Source organism: Hippopotamus amphibius, chromosome 13 (assembly GCF_030028045.1).
Source record: "Hippopotamus amphibius kiboko isolate mHipAmp2 chromosome 13, mHipAmp2.hap2, whole genome shotgun sequence".
In the NCBI taxonomy this organism is placed as follows: domain Eukaryota; kingdom Metazoa; phylum Chordata; class Mammalia; order Artiodactyla; family Hippopotamidae; genus Hippopotamus; species Hippopotamus amphibius.
The window spans coordinates 47,301,443-47,317,157 of NC_080198.1; the positions used below are offsets into that span (position 1 = coordinate 47,301,443).

General features: G+C 48.8%; 1 protein-coding gene across 1 annotated transcript in view; it reads right to left on the reverse strand.

Annotated features, from left to right (window-relative positions):
* Positions 1-33: 33 nt before the first annotated feature.
* Positions 34-15,715, reverse strand: part of CTDSPL (CTD small phosphatase like) — a 123,497-nt gene continuing 107,815 nt past the window's right edge. The window contains 4 exon segments of the mRNA XM_057704706.1: positions 34-3,714; positions 7,039-7,224; positions 10,825-10,917; positions 14,283-14,339. Of these exon segments, the coding sequence (XP_057560689.1) occupies positions 3,589-3,714; positions 7,039-7,224; positions 10,825-10,917; positions 14,283-14,339 (462 nt within the window). The 3' untranslated portion in view covers positions 34-3,588.

Here is a 15,715-nt window from a genome sequence, read left to right on the forward strand (position 1 = left end):
GGCGCTAAGAAGCAGTCCACCCAGAAGAGAGCATAGTTTCACGTGTTTATTTTTGGCAGGAAGGAAATCATTGCAAACCTCTTGACTGACAATGCTCGCCCCTGGAAACGTGCACATTCCACATGTAGTATTTCCCCAATGATGCCGGATTGCTTATCACATTCAAATGTCCAACAGAAACCCATGACTACCCAGACACCAGCACCACCACCATGTGGAGGGGGGGTGTTAGTCTACAGAGAAGCTCCCTGGAGGATGGAACAGGAACAGACACCATCAAATTTACAGTAAAATAGGAACAGAGGCAGCCAGTTGATTTTGCAAGGTAAACGCAAGCACTTCAAACCATCCACTGCTCTCGAGCCCTGGCATGCCAACTGTCCATCACAGCACCTTGAAAAGCAGAGGCACAAACGTCACGAGTGTTTGACCATAGGGCTGTGTGGTTCTGGATTTTATGAGAAGGCCATCTTCAATACACAGGGTTGTAAAATGTTGCCAGGTTATAGACTTACAGATTTCCTTTTGATACAAGTTCAAATGCTGCAACCGTGACAAGTCAGTGTCCTTAGGGCAACCTCATGTCTCCAAAATCATCTCATCAAAATTGCACCATGTCAAAGGAGCTTCCCCACCAACCATCAGCTGTGACAGGTGGTGTTTCTTTTTAGGATACAGATGTACTGTTTACAAACAGCTAATGGGTGAAACCACGTAGGACCAACACGTAGAATTCCAGAGCAATGGAAGACAGAGCAGTGACCACCTCAGGTGTGCCTGGGCGCCTCCACTGGAGGCCCAGCCAGAGATGTCATAACAGCCCATAGTCCATGACCCACGGTATCCTGTTCCAGATCTTAATGTAAAAAAATATTTTTCCAGGAGACTATATTTTAACCTGGTACAGAAAGGACCATGGAAATGCAGGAGGTCAGATTTCTCATTTGGCTAAAGAGCTGGGGGGTGTTTTGGTAACGTGGGAAGTATATGGCACAGAGAAACAGCTGATAGGTTTCATTAGGTTTGAAAGCCCACAATTTAATAAAAGGTAATAATTAAAAACAATACCCGTATTTACCTTAAAAAACATAAACCCCAAACATTCATCTCATTTCTTGGCCTTATGTTAGAATTCTATTGCTTCATTTACATGTAGATGATTAAAAATATATATATATATCGATATAGATATTTTGATTATGTACATAAAGCAGAATCAAGGGTTAAAATAAAAACAGAATTTTGGAGTGGGGTCAAATAAGGTGTACAGAATCCAGAACGCTCTGAGGGCCTGCCGCCCTCCTGAGATGTTCTGTGTCTGTGGTGGCAGGAACCGGGCTCCACCCTCGACAGCTCTGCACCGGCTCAGTGCAATGGTGCTCACAGTCTTAGGGACGACCAGGTGAAGTGTCTGGCTCAAGCCTGCCAAGTGTCTTCACTCCATCGGAAGTGGGGCATGATTCCTAGGTTGGATTCCCCTGGAAAATTCTATAATTTCAGTCCTCTCTGCCCCCATTCCAAATAAGACCTTGGGATGCCAACAAAGAAGGGGGCACAGATGAGGGGCTAAGGCTCTCATCAGGACCGATTTCTGTATGGATGTCAACACATGACAGATACTTGAATGCAACATTCAAGACATTTAAGGCAGTGGGTTCATTTAATGACTAGTCTTCCAAATCAAGGTGTATGGCGTGTGCAGACCCGCCAAGTAATTGTTATTTTCTGTGGTCATGCCTAGCAAGGGGCTGTTTCTATTTTCACTGGCATGTGGATTACTGGGTTTGGAACCCTCAGAGTGTGGGGAGACCTGGTTACCCCTGAATACTTACTTCTCTTCTGAAAGCACAGCAGTCCGCAGACCAAAGTGCTGTTGGGAGGATGTGATTGGCAGCTGGCTTCAGTATTTTGTGAATGAAAGCAGAAAAGAAATTTTACTTTGACACCCTTCCTCCCCGTTTTCCAGTTTCTTAGTGCCAGTCGCTCCCACAAGAACTCTGGCCTGACCCATAGAGTACTAAGGCAGCGGTGCCAATATGAAAGGGTTCTTTTAAATTATCTTTAAGAACAATACTTTATAGACTGTCTTATTGTCGAACGAGGAACATGGCACTGCTTAAAAGATCTCACTGGAAAGGGCTGCAAAGGGAGCCCCAGCTCAGGGAGGGGGCCCTTCCTCTCCCTGGCTCTGGGCGCTAAGTCCCACATCTAGATGCGTTCCCCCAGCCCTCGGCTCAGAAATAGGCTGTGCTTCAAGAGAGAAGACCAAGAGATGGACTCGGGCCACATCAGCGTGGTGGCGGGCTGAGGCCACAGGTTCTCAAGAGAGAACGGGTGGCTTATCCCAAACTCTGAGGTTGACTGCAGTTTGAAACGAACGCCACACCAGTGAGGTGCGCCGGCCCTTTTGTCTTTGTTCCCTTCTGAACTCCCGAGGCTGCTGCCAGGGAAGGAACGCAGTCCACAGTCTGCAACATGGTGGGATGCCTATTTTCTGACCCTGTCCAAGTCTGCAGCTTAGCAGTGAGCAGATTCTGAGCATAGGCACAGTGGCAAAGAACAGTGTAACAGCCGCTGGTCAATTCCATTTGGTGGCAGCGCAGTAGCAGCAAAGAAAATTCCCAAACAGCTCCATGGGTATCCAGCTTTTGGAAAGGACAGATTCAAAAATCAATAAACAGATTTTTTTTTTTTAAAAACTATCCAGGGGTTTTAGAGTTTCTTGTAATTGTTCTACCCCCAACAACCACCACCAAACCAAAAACATACAGAAGTATGGCAGTCGTGTGAATGCAGAAATGACGTGATGCCACTTTCAAGGGGAAAATGTGACCTCAAGACAAATTTGTCACCATCAAAAATAATAATATAAAAGGATCTATCGTTTCCTAAAGCGCTGAGCCATATGATTGCGGATACATTCCAAACCGGGTCAGAAACGAACACACACACTGACACACACAGGCTCGCAGGAGCCTGACCCTGCGGCTGCCACAGGTGGCTGGGGCAGCACACCTGCTGGGAGACAGGCTCCTATGACTCACCCCCATCCCTTGCCACCCGCCCCCTCCCACCTCCCAGGTTTTAGAAAACTGTCATATTTATCTTCTTAGAGAATCTAAGACAATAAAAGACTAAAAGATGTCTGGAAATATGTCACGTAGAAAAATTAACTCTCAGCTTAAAATAACATTCAAAAAGGCACTTCATCCTGTAGGAAAGAGATTCTGAGTCGGGTCAGCTACTCCGAGCTGGGGAAGAAGGGGACAGGTTGTCTGCTTGGAGGAGAGGACAGCTGAAGGGAAGTCAGATAGATATCAAGCATCCCCCTCCCCATTTTTTTACTTTTTGGTATGTTTTAAGAAAAGCAAATCCATTAAAATGCATGTCCCTTTATGAAATTCGTTAAAAGAGTTCATTTTAAAATAGTTGTTTCTGTTCTTAAAAAATAAACCAGGTATGGCCACATTTGCCCCATGGCCTGGAGCACGACGTGTCCTCCCTCTTAGCTCCAGGGGAGCTGAGGCCAGGTAGGTCCCGAGGCTGAGGTTCCAGGGTGCACAGGCGGGAGGCGGGCAGAGGCCGGGGCTACCTACTGCAGAGTCTGTGCAGCATGCTGTACACGTCGTCTTCCTGGCTCAGGCCCTCAAAGAAGGGGATGAGGTCCAGAAGCTCCGTGTCTGTCATGTCATCGAACCAGGATTGCACAGGCACCTGGAAGACAGTGTGTTGAGGGGTGGCAGAGCTGTATCCAGGCCTGGGGGCTGCTTCTAGCCTGACTGGGTCCCCATACTTTAATGTTTTCTTTGGTAAGGAGGACGGGTATCTGGAGATCATCACCACCACCACCACCACCGCTACCACCATCACCCTCATCATCTTATCTGTTCTCCCATCCCAGCTAAAATCAATCCAAATCTACCTGATTCAAGAGATAGTTCAGGAAGGCACAGTTAAGTGTACCCAGTTTGTATGCATTTGCCTGTTTTGTTTTCCTGCCGCATAAAAGGTAGCCAGAACGCAGAATATATAACTAGCTTAGCACATTGCTAATTCCAAAATGCTCTTTTCATTGCATCAAACCAGCTCCTTGTACCGCAGAGCACTTGAAGTCCGAGGTCACCAGCCAACCACTGACGTCAGGAAGCCCATGTGGAGACTATCAGAGGGAGTCCACTTAGGGTCCCTGTGCCCTGTGCCTTAGGCTGCACAGCAAGGATACACGGGCCATTTCCTCCCTTGCTTAGCAGAGATCAGTTCAGAGGGGAAGTATAAAATTTCAGGGTATTCTCAAGCTATGGGCAAGACAGGATTCTCCCTTAGTTTTAGACAGAGAGGTGGGGAGGGCTGCTAGTGGGTGGTAGCCAGAGGGGCAAAAGAAGAGATGTAAAAAGAAATTTGGGGAGGCCAAAAAAGTTTAAAAGTAATATTTTTGACCATTTTACAAATCTAAATACTGCTTTGAAACATAAAAATTCAATATGTAACTTAAAAAAATAAAGAAGGTAAGGATTAACAAAAAAATGACTACTCCTGGAATAGCAGTAGAATGGGGAGAGGGCAGAAATGGATGCAAGACGTCTCTGAATTTATCTTTGTTGATAGTTTTGATGTTAAACCATGTAAATGTGTTACATAATTGAAATCAAATTAAGTCATTAAGAAAAAAAGCAACAAAAGATGAATCTTAGCATATATAAGTTTGGTGACATAACTGTAGAGAGGATCACTTCAAGTGATTTTGAAACAGTGTTCCATTTGTAGATTTCTCAAAAAAAAAAAAAAACCCTAAATGCATCCAATTGTTTCATTAGTAGTAATAATATTGAAACAATGCAATTTTGAAACCATTAAATGTATACTACAGAATAAATCAAATCTGTAATGATGTTACTATCTTTAGGAATCAAGCGTTTCAGCATAAGAGAAGACAAAAATACAAAAAGAAATTAAATAACTGTTACAACTGAATTGGAAAAACCAATGTGAATTTACGACTTCGTTTCCATTCTAAAAATAAAAATAAGTGTATTTTAGCTCTGTCCAGGAAGGAAGGACATCCCAGTAACAGTGAGAACCCACACAAACCGTGGTCTCTAAATACCACTTTCATTCATAGGAACCAGGTTCCATAGCAAAATGGCTGATTCCAGGGCTGAAGCAAGAAATGGACAAGATGAGCCTGAAACATCTTGCTGGACAAGAAAGCAGGACGCTCTCAAAGACTATTGTTATTTGAAGGGGAGTCCACTGGCCAAAGGTGAACATTTGAGTGTACAAAAGGATAATAGTTGGATTAAATTATAATGAAAAAAATCCATGACTTTAAAATGGTACCTAAAAAAATTCACTGGTTACTTTTGGAGGTTGCTAGATCACCACCTCATCATTCTGAAAAGTGCAGAATTAAAGAAAAAGAACCAAGACTTTACTCTGACTTCCCTATTCAAATATTCAAACTGAATTTTAGGGTAATCAAGTAGTCAATGAGAGCAAGTTCAATTAGAAAAAAATAGAATTCCAGCCAAATGCAGAAAGAATGATAGGATTTAGATACCACCATTCTGCAATTCCTAATGAAACAGTGGATGTAGGTAAGGATCATTAATGATCGCTCACATTTTTAGGTGAAATGTTGATTGAAACTTTGTAAATGGATGGATCAGGCTGACAACACCTGAATCCAAAGATCAATTTAAAATCTTTAAAAGTGGGAGAACCTGATGCTATATGCCTCCTGATGTGATACCACAGTGAGTTCACGATACCAAAACAACGTATGAACCTTGTTTGGAATCTGATTCAAACAATCCAAATGTAAGAAAACATTTTGAGATGGTAGGGAGAAGATGAACACAGGCTGGATATTAAATAATATTAAGAAACTGTTAGTATTATCAGATGTGGTAATGGAATTGGGATTTTTCTTTTTCTTTTTTTTTGGCTGTGCTGCGAGGCATATGGGATCTTCGTTCCCTGACTGGGGATCAAATCTGTGCCCCTGCAATGGAAACGTGGAGTCCTAACCACTGGACAGACAGGGAAGTCCCTGGAATTGGGATTATACTAAAAAGAACCCTTATCTGTTAGACATATTACAACATGCATTATGTTGAATTTGATTAACTCGTCAAAAGGAGCATATTTAAATATAATACATTTTGAATGTTTGTTCAAATAATGATTATACACTAACTGAATCTAATTTGAACTCAGTTTTTGGTTATAAGTGGAGCAACAGAGTTCTGGCCTCAAGGAAAGGACCCTGTTTGGGTTTCTGTTGAGTCTGAGAAACCTGGGCTTGGGAGAAGCATCCTCTCTCCCCAGGGCCTGAACTGAGGCCTGATGTGGTGGCCACTGGGGGGTGGTAAGTGGTTACCGGTAGGGCTGATCTCTCCTCCCCTGGAAATGAAGGGTGGGCGGTCGGAGGGCATCTCTCCTGCTCCGAGTTATGCTGTACCCAGAGTTGGCACTGGGAGCCGCCACACTCCAGGGAGTTTTATGTAGGAAATGTTCCCACTGTCTACTTTTTAGACATCATTATGAGGTGGTAAAGCCTGGCAGTCTTTATCTGAAGACATCATTGAAGTGTTTTATTCATTCTTAATACTCCTGTTGAAGAGGTCACCCTTGCCTTCTGAGTCTACAGGGGTCATGAAGTCTTGGGCAACAGCCAGCTCCAGGAGGCTAATGACAGACAGAACCTTCTCAGTCACAATCCTACAGATGCCAAGAAGATACAGGCTCATTGAGCCTGCAAGCTCTGCTCTAAGTGCTTTTCAGGCACTGCCACCCAATCCTCCCACAATTCAATGAGATCAGCGTGCCTATAATCCCCATTTGATAGAGAGGGCAACTGAGGCTCAACAGGCATAAACAACTTGGTCAATGTCATGTAATTGCTAAGTGGCAGAGTTGGGATTTCACCAAGGAAAAGGCCAGGAAACTCCGCACAGGTGCTTGAAGATAAAAAAGTGGACCTATCTGGCAAGAAGGCCCAGATGGAGCTCTGTGTCCTTTTGCTCTGGCGCTACTTACTGCATTCTCAGGATGGAAGATGTACGAGGCAGGAGAATTGTCCACGATGATCACTTTGCTCAGCTCCCGCCCAAGGCGACTCAGGTCTTTCACGTAGTTCCCACGATGGAAAACGCACGATTCTCGGAAAAGCCGGGCCCGGAACACACCCCAGCGGTCCAGCAGGTCAGCCACGGGGTCTGCGTACTGGAAAGCAGGTGTTACAGTGAAGGCTGAGCTCCTGGAAGAGCCCAGAGGCTCTGACCTCCTGTAGCAAGATCCATACTGCTTTTCTAAAAAGGGATTTAAATAATTGGATGTGTTTCAAGATCCTGGTTATTTCCCTGACACCCTGGATTCTTCCATTTCTCTCACTTCTAATATCCAATCCATCAGAAATTCTTGTCAGTTCCATCTCCAAAAATATCTTGAACCTGCCTGCATCTCTCTGTGTTGTCAGTGCCTTGTCCGGGCCTCTGTAATCTCGGGCCTGGGGCGGCTGCGTGAGCCTCCAGAAGAGCCTCCCTCTTCCCCTTGGGCCTCCTCTCCACGCATTCACCCCACAGCTGTCAGAGCAGTCGCTGGAAGACATCTGTCAGACCACATCACTCCCTGCACTGTGTTCCTGCCGCACTGGGAATGAGGCCTTTGGTCCCTGCCAGACCCCTTACGGCTGCAGCCGCCTCTCAGCTTCATCTCAAGCCACTTGAGCCACACCGGCTTTGCACATGGTCGGGACCTTTGCACCAGTGTCCCCTCTGCACGGAACACTCTCTCCCAAGCTCTCTGCATGAACTTCTCCTTCTATTTCCTCATTTTTCAGATCTTGGCTTCCCTTACCACCTACCAGCCCGCCTACACTTCCTCTCTGGCTACTCTCTGGCCTCACAGCCACTGCCTCCACGGAGCTCGCCACCACCCGGGACCACCTTACATTCCTGCCACCTGTCAGGTTCCCCGTGACGTCTCCAGCACCGTGCAGGTGCCCACCTCATGGTAAGGCTCAGTAAACACGAGTTTCATCAGTGAACCCGAGGGGGCTGGGGACCTGGCTTGTGTGCACGGGGCCACACTGCCCCCTAGAGGTGTTCTGGGCAGCTGGGCCAGCCCAGCCCCCGACTGTCACTGGACGGCGCAGGACAGCGCTCCCATTTATTTGGAGCCCAGGAGTTTTAAGGGAGTGACTTGGAGCTCCACTCACAGTTGAGGTTCACCCTGCTTGGGTCTCTCCCATGGCCTGGGGAATTGCCCCCAAAGCAGGCTGAACTGGACAAAGAAATAAAGGGGTTACCCCTGAGGGAAAATCTTCATCCAGACTGAATGGCTGGGGCTGGAGGAAAAAGAGTGGCAGCTCCAAGCCCGATGTTAGGCCAGGCCTCAGCACTAAGACCCAAATGAGGGGCATGGCCAGGTGTCCCTTGGAGCCCAGAGGCTCTGCCGGGGAGGTGGGAAGCACCTGAGGCTGGTGGTCTTGGGAAGGCCAGTGGTGGAACGTACAGCAGTCCGAGTGCAGAGCAAAGGCCAGCACAGCTGCAGCATGCAAGGCTACAAGCAGCATCCCAGTTCCATGCGTGAGTCCTCCTGTCTCCAGAGATATCCTGATGGAGCAGAGTCCAGGAGGAGGCTGGATTTCCTGCTGACCAAGTGGGGTGAGCTCAGGGCTCTGCAGTTTTCTGCTGCTGAGGGTAGCCAAGTGCCACGTGGGTTGTTTTTAAGGGGCTGACTAGCTAATTTGTACATAATCATTAACGCTGGCGATGGCATATATCTTTCAAGGGAGTGTCTGAGTCTGGGGCTCCAGGCCTTGGAGATGAAGGCAGGGAATATAAGCTTCCTGTGGGCAGGGACTGTCTCTTGTTCTCTGCGGTATGCCTAGTGCCTAGTAGTGTCTGACACACAGTAGGTGTTAAGTACACACTTGCTGAGTGAATGAAGGAAGGACACTAAGATGGGGGAAGCAGTCACGGAAGGGCTCTGACAGTCAACGGAGGGATGCTTAGGCCTCCGGGTGGCGGGCCAGGAGGTCCTCTCCACCAGTCGTGCTGGCGGGGGCTGAGCCCAGAGCCAAGCACTGGGGAGTGGCCACCTGCCAGCAAAGCTTGCACACCAGGGAGGAGAGAAGCTGCACGGCTGCACTTGGGGGCTGATTCGGTGGAGCCAGCCTGGGGTAGCAGCAAGAGAAGGGCTAGAGAGACAGATGGAGGGGCAGGTGGGAGCCATCCAGGAAAAGAGACCGAACAAGGATGTTTGAGTGAGTGCTGGGGACAACGCCAAGAAAGAGTGCTTTCAATTTTGGCAGAGTAAAAAACAGCTCTCCATCCACCAGCCTTGTGCAATCCTCCTGTTTGTTATTTCTTTGGTTATCACTTCAGGCTCTTGGGCAGCCCAGAACATTATCAGAAGAGCCACCGGCACCACAGGATGGTGAGTCTTGGTACGTTCATCTGAAAGGGTACCCACCAGGGAAGAGTATGCTTTTCCTGAGGCCACGTTCTCTTTTTGGTATGCAGAAGTCAGCCTGCAACTTTGGATTCCCTCCCACTGGCGCGTGCTTTACGGCCTGGCCATGAGCCTGGCCGAATGTGAGCAGGTGGGTTTCTCTCTTCCCTCGGCCATGACACAGAGATGGCCCAAACCAGCAATGCCCAGCCCAGCAAAGCAGCACATCTGGAAACTCGGGGTCAGAGTCCCTGACATGCAGAGAAGGGAGCTGCGCAGAGACAGAACGTGGAGGAGCAAGCTGCCTGGGGGTCCTTGGAGCAGGTCTGCAGACAGGCAGATGGCTAACCCGGGCCCCACAGAGCTCATCTTTGGGGCCATTCAGTGTCCCTGAGGTGTCTCTGGAGACACTGGCAGTGGTATCCACAGATGGATGGCACTGGCCCCATCAGGGTCAGGGTCACGGCAAGGATCTCTTCCGAGGAGCAGGGCCTGCCCTGTCTGCCCTCCACATGCGCAGGTGCCTCAGCTCACCTGTGAAAGGACAGACTACACCACCCGGGGGGGCCCATGAACCTGCCAGCTCCCTCAAACAGTGGGAGAGGTCAACACAACCATTCTCTTTTGTCAGAGCCAGTGTAGACGCTGGGTCAGAGATTCGTACCAAACCACAGGACCAAAACACGTGTGGATTATTTTATAATCATGAATAATTATCACAAAAAGAATGAACACCAGGAGCAGTTACCACGTGACAGCACCCAGCACAGCACGGAGGACCTGGCAGGTGCTCGACAGACACCTGCTGAATAGGAGTTGGGCCCTGTGCCAAGCTCTTCACGGGGGTTATTTCATTTGACCCACCCACGAGGTACATGGAATCATCCCCATCTTACAGAAGCAACTGAGGCGAGAGAAGTGATGCGACTGGCCTGAGGTCGCAGGGGTCATTAGGGCAGTCAGAAGTCTCATTCGGCCCCAGAAGGTGGGTGAATCTTTGACCCTTATCTCTCTCCCTGAAGCCCGTGTGAGCTAACCCAAGGGCAAGGAGGCCTGAGCCTCCAGCCCATCAACAGATGAGATAGAGGCGCCCTTTCTTGGCTACCCTGGACATGTCTGGGGTTTCCTGGTCTGTGGACAAGCAGTAAGGCCGCAGTCAGCACCTTCATGGAGCATCTGTTCCCAGTGCTCCTGTCACTATGGTAACCCAGAAGCCTCTCAGGCTGGTGCTGTGCACATGGCCTGCCTCTACCCTATGTGGGGTGGGAACCTGTCACCATGGAGACAGCTTCCCCAACCTTAACAAAGGGCTGCTTGACAGACAGGGGGCAGGGATGGAGGGGCTGGGCGCCCGGGGGCAGGACCCACCTTGGCCAAGCTGGCAGTAAAGAGCACACACTCGAACAGCTGTCCCATCCTCTGGAGGAACTCGTCCACGTGTGGCCGCTTCAGCACGTACACCTGCAACGGCAGGGACAGCACGCCTGTCAGTCACAGCAGCCGCTGGGGAAGGCCTGGGGCCCGAACACCCTATGTAGGAAGAATTCCTAACCAGCTCCTGCCTCCTGCCCCCTGGTTTAATGTGGTCCATACAAAGGACTGCGCCGTCAGATGTGGTGCTTCAGGACAGATACAGCTCAGACTGGGCTCGAGGTCTGAGTTCGGAGTAGATGTCCCTCCCAGGGGGAAAGAGAAGCTGACCATGGTGCTGAGGGTCCTGGGGATTTTCAGAACCAGCGTGTGGAAAAGTTGTGCTGCGTTTGTGCGACACAGTTCCTTCCCGTCATGTGTGTTTCACGGCACCTGCCCTGAGTCAGGCCCTTTGTGGTCTGGGGTCGTCCTTTTGGGAGGTCGGGCCCAGCGCACGGCCCGGCGGGTCTGGGGTGGCTCTGGCGGCTACCGACTCTGCTTGGAACCCCTCCCTCGCTAAGAAGGCCTGGGGTGGAGGCGCAGGCCCCGCGAAACTGCAAGCAGGGCCTTCCCTGTCCGTGTGGGAAACCGTCTACCTGACCCCACAGAGGTAACTCTGCTTGGGTCTGCTCCAGAAACAGATGCTTCAAGGGACTTGAAGCCAGCCTACCCCAGGCCCTGGAAACCAGCCATCCGGAGGAGCCACCAAGCAGAGGGGGGCAATGAGCAGCCTTTCCCAGAGTGGCTGGGCTCTGCTCCTGACTGGGGACCCTGAACAGATCTGAGGAAACATGGGAACAGGGAGAGAAGGCAGAGCTGGCGAGAGAAGACAGAGGAGGTGGGAGGAGGGAAGAACTAATTAAAACTTGAATAAATTCCATGTGAAATTAGCCGTTTCCCTAAAATAATTCAAAACTTGTTAAAATTCAACTTAATTCAATATTCAGCATTCACTCAGTCCCAGCCTAAAAGCAGTTACAAAGGTGAATGAAACACAGGCCTTGCCCTTGAAGAGCTCACAGTCTAGAGCAGACATACAAAAAAAAAATATCAAAATAAACATGTATAATGAAAGCTGTGGCAGAGGGATAAAGTAAGGACGATTAATTCCCCTCTCAATGGGAGGGAATCACAAAAGGGAACATTTGGCCTGGGCCTTGAAGGATGAATAGGAGTTCACCAGGCCGATAAGGATGAAAAGTGAGCTTCCAGGCAGAGGAAACAGTTTGAGCATGAGACCTTGCCTGAAAATACTTGGGATGTTGGAGAATGGCCAGAGCCTTGCATGACCAGACCTTCAGAGGCAGAGAGAAAAGAGGGGTAGATGGGGGTAGTAGAAGAGGCTAAAGATGAAATGTGAAAAGTAGGTCAGGGTGAGTATGCATGGGGCCATGAACGAAGCAAGCTGGATACCCTACATGAGGAGTAACAGAGGAGGACAGGGCTCTGCCCCACATAAAGGATGTGATGCTAGTAAAGGAGTTTACACCAGTTTACCTACTGGTAAAGTCCCACACCAGGACTTGGTGGGAAACATGGCTGACTGGAAGGGTGTGTGGAGTGAGGGGCCAGAGGAGCAGGATGGCTCGGGGTGGGTGCCCACAGGGCTCTGTGAAGCCGGAAGGCCTGGGTGGGGTCTGAGGCCTGGGCCTGTGGCTGTAGTAGCTCCAGGCCCCCCCTTTACCCATGAGGATGCTTGGTGCCAGGAACGGGTACAGCCGGTGGTCCTCAGTCACCCTGGGAATACTGCTTGGAAAAGAAGCTTTGCTACATGCAAAGGGCAGGAGACTGGTTTGGGAACTCTGGTGTTGGGGTCTCTGGCAGAGAGGAGGGTCCTGGGCCCGGAGGCCGGCGTCCAGGCCCGCGTCCGCGTGCAAGTAACCAAGAATAGGCCCCTTGGGACCTGCACAGCCTATCCTGGATTACTTGAACGAGGCCACGGCCTTCGCCAGGGCCTTGGTCCTCCTCTGGGCGCCTGTGGCTTTATTCCCTCAGGAGAGAGAGTTTCTGACCCCAGCTCTAGGGTATCTACCACCAAGTGAATCACAGAAGTCTGGAGGGCTGGGGCAACTGGGCTGCTCCTTTGAGAGTGGGCTGGCCACAGCAGGTCAGGTCCTGAGGGCCACGCTCACAGTCATGGGGAACAAAGGATTAATTTCCCTCCTAATTCCTGCCATGCCAGGGGCCAGCCTTTCCTTTGTCTTGTTATCTTGTAACAGAAGCCAAGATAATAAATGCAGAAGCCTTAACTGCTTCTCAGATGCTGAGTTAATTCTGTTGATGCTTCAACAAATGTTAAATGCCCAAGTGCCTGCCATTTTGGCTCCCTGGTGGCTTTTAAAAGCATGAAGTGTGGAGGCACCAGGGACAGAGCTGCCTTTCCCAGGGACGGGTTCCTGGCAGGACCTTCTGGCAGGGGAGGAGAGGGACTCGAGTACCAGAAAAAGAGCCCTCGGTTAGGAACAGGAGACTGGAGTGCTCATTTTAATTCTTCCTATTGTATGACCTTGAAGCAACCCTCTCCCTGGCTAAGCCTCAGTTTCCCCATGTGGACAACGAGGATTGCTGGACCAGCTCTGACACCCTACACTCAAGGGCCAAAGAGACTACCGACATCATTAAGGAAAGACATCCGGTTGTGGCGCAGGCACCAAGGGAGAGTTTTCCTCCTGGAATATAAACGCACCAGGCCAGAGACTCTCCCTTTAGGTCTTGGGGTTGACAAGGAAGATGACTGGATCATCCCTGTGGAAAACCTACAATGTCCTCCTACAATGTTTCCAGCATTTCATAAATGAAATTATTCCCAGAGGAGCTTCATAAAGAAAAAAGGAAACCAAGGAGAAAAAATTAGAACAAAAATGCATGCCAACTGACTAGGGCATCTTTATTCAAAGCTGCCTGCTGATCGAAAAACGCACACCCTTCCTCCTTTCCCTTTTGGGTTGGGTTTTGCTAAATATTCACTGGAGAACATGGTGCAGGAGTGACAAGGTCAGTCTGGAGTAGCTGGCCTTGGAAACGGACAACTTTCCCTGATAACCTACGATAAGTGGGTGACTTGTGACATTTTCCTGTTGCCTGCTAGGAAAGTAGCTGAAGCAATTACACAGGGAAGTTAATTAGACCATCCAGTTAGGCCAGTGGGGGATATGAAAACTTCTAAAAGTCTGCATCAAATCAAAGAACTATTTGAACTTGCAACCACATTTAATATTTACAAATAGATTCTAGTTTCCCTTATAAACTAAGTATACAATTCATCTGAGTGAAAAAAAAAAAGGCAGAAAACCATTGCATTTTCAAAGTCTACTTTGTTTTGATTCAGTAATAAAATGATTACTGAAATGGGAATTTAGAAATACAGTTCACTAAAAAATGCTAACTGAAACTCAGATTTAGCTTTGATTTCTTACCTGATGTATAGTTCCATCGATTTCAACAGGAACAATAAAATCAGCATTACTAATAGGCTGGAGAAAAAAGAAACTATAATTAATACGTCTGAAAGAACAAAATAAAACTGGAAACTTTAGCACCACAAAAGCTTGCCTGGACCAATGTTTTTATTATTAGAAGAAACAGTTCAGGAGGATGTTGAAGCATGCCTTGGTTCCTCAGGATGAGCACAAGCAGGAAAGCACATTCTTTTCTCTTGTGAATATTGTTACATTTTCAGCCTCTTGGTCCAACCTCTTCATCACCTGCCTGGCCCCAGCCACAAAGAGGAGTGCACCTGGCTTGGGTACTGGGCTCCTCAAACTCCCGGCTCTTGCCTAGAGCCCTCCCAGCGTGGCTGGAATCACTGCTGGCCACCAGGGGGAGGTGGTGAGAGTCTGACGATGCCCGAGGACAGTGCTACTTGGGGGAAAAGCGTCTGTACTGGAGCCACAGGTGCAGACTGCCCTGTGAGGGGCTGCTTGACAGACACTCAACACATGGACCCCAAGTGGGGCCACCGGATGGGATGTGCGCGGTGAAGTCAGAGGCCACAGCCATGACCTCCGCAGGCTCTTTCCCCTCTGGACCTCAGGCCCGCCGCTCATCCACAGCTGCAGCAATGGATGAGATGAGCACGCATGCCTCCACCCAGCACGCGTCGGTGATTTCAGGCCTCGCCTGGCACCATCTCCCACCGTGGGGGGTGGGGAGAGCCAGCCCTGCCTAGGCTGCTCTGCTGTATGTAATACAATACCCAGCACACTCACAAACTTCTGCATATTTAAAGTAACTCTGACACTTAATGACATGCTTAAAATTCAAATATGATTCTTTGGCAGTCACTACATTCTCAATGATAGGCTCACATACAGTTCTAAATGGAATTGCACAAATCAGGTAGAAATGAACAGGTCCAAGAGAATCATGAGACCACAAACCCTCCGAACACATAGGAGGGAAATGGGGGGAGGGCGAACACGTGCGTGGTGGCCACGGGGCAGGGGTGTGGGGTGTGGAGTCTCCAGTCACAGTTTAAGCTCATCGCTGCACACACACTGTTCTTTCATATGCAAACCGAAAAGAACATGGAAAAGACGAGATCACAGAACCATCACTAAGCGCTCAGTAGAGCACCTGAGGCTTAAGATTACAGTGTCTTCACTGTTTTGGTTGGAAGGCCAAGGATGCGTTTGGTATTTTATAATTTCACAACTAAAACACAGAATCAGTTTTGAAGACAAAAGACTGAAGGAAGAAACTCTCAGAAGGCGTAAGCTTGTGAAATCATATTCCACAGAGTATATAACAAAATAAAACCATTGCCCAGCTCAGAGAAAGCACTGCCTTCCATCCTTTCTTGTGTATAAATGAGACCTGGCCAAAGTCAGGGCTATAAACCTGGGTCTCT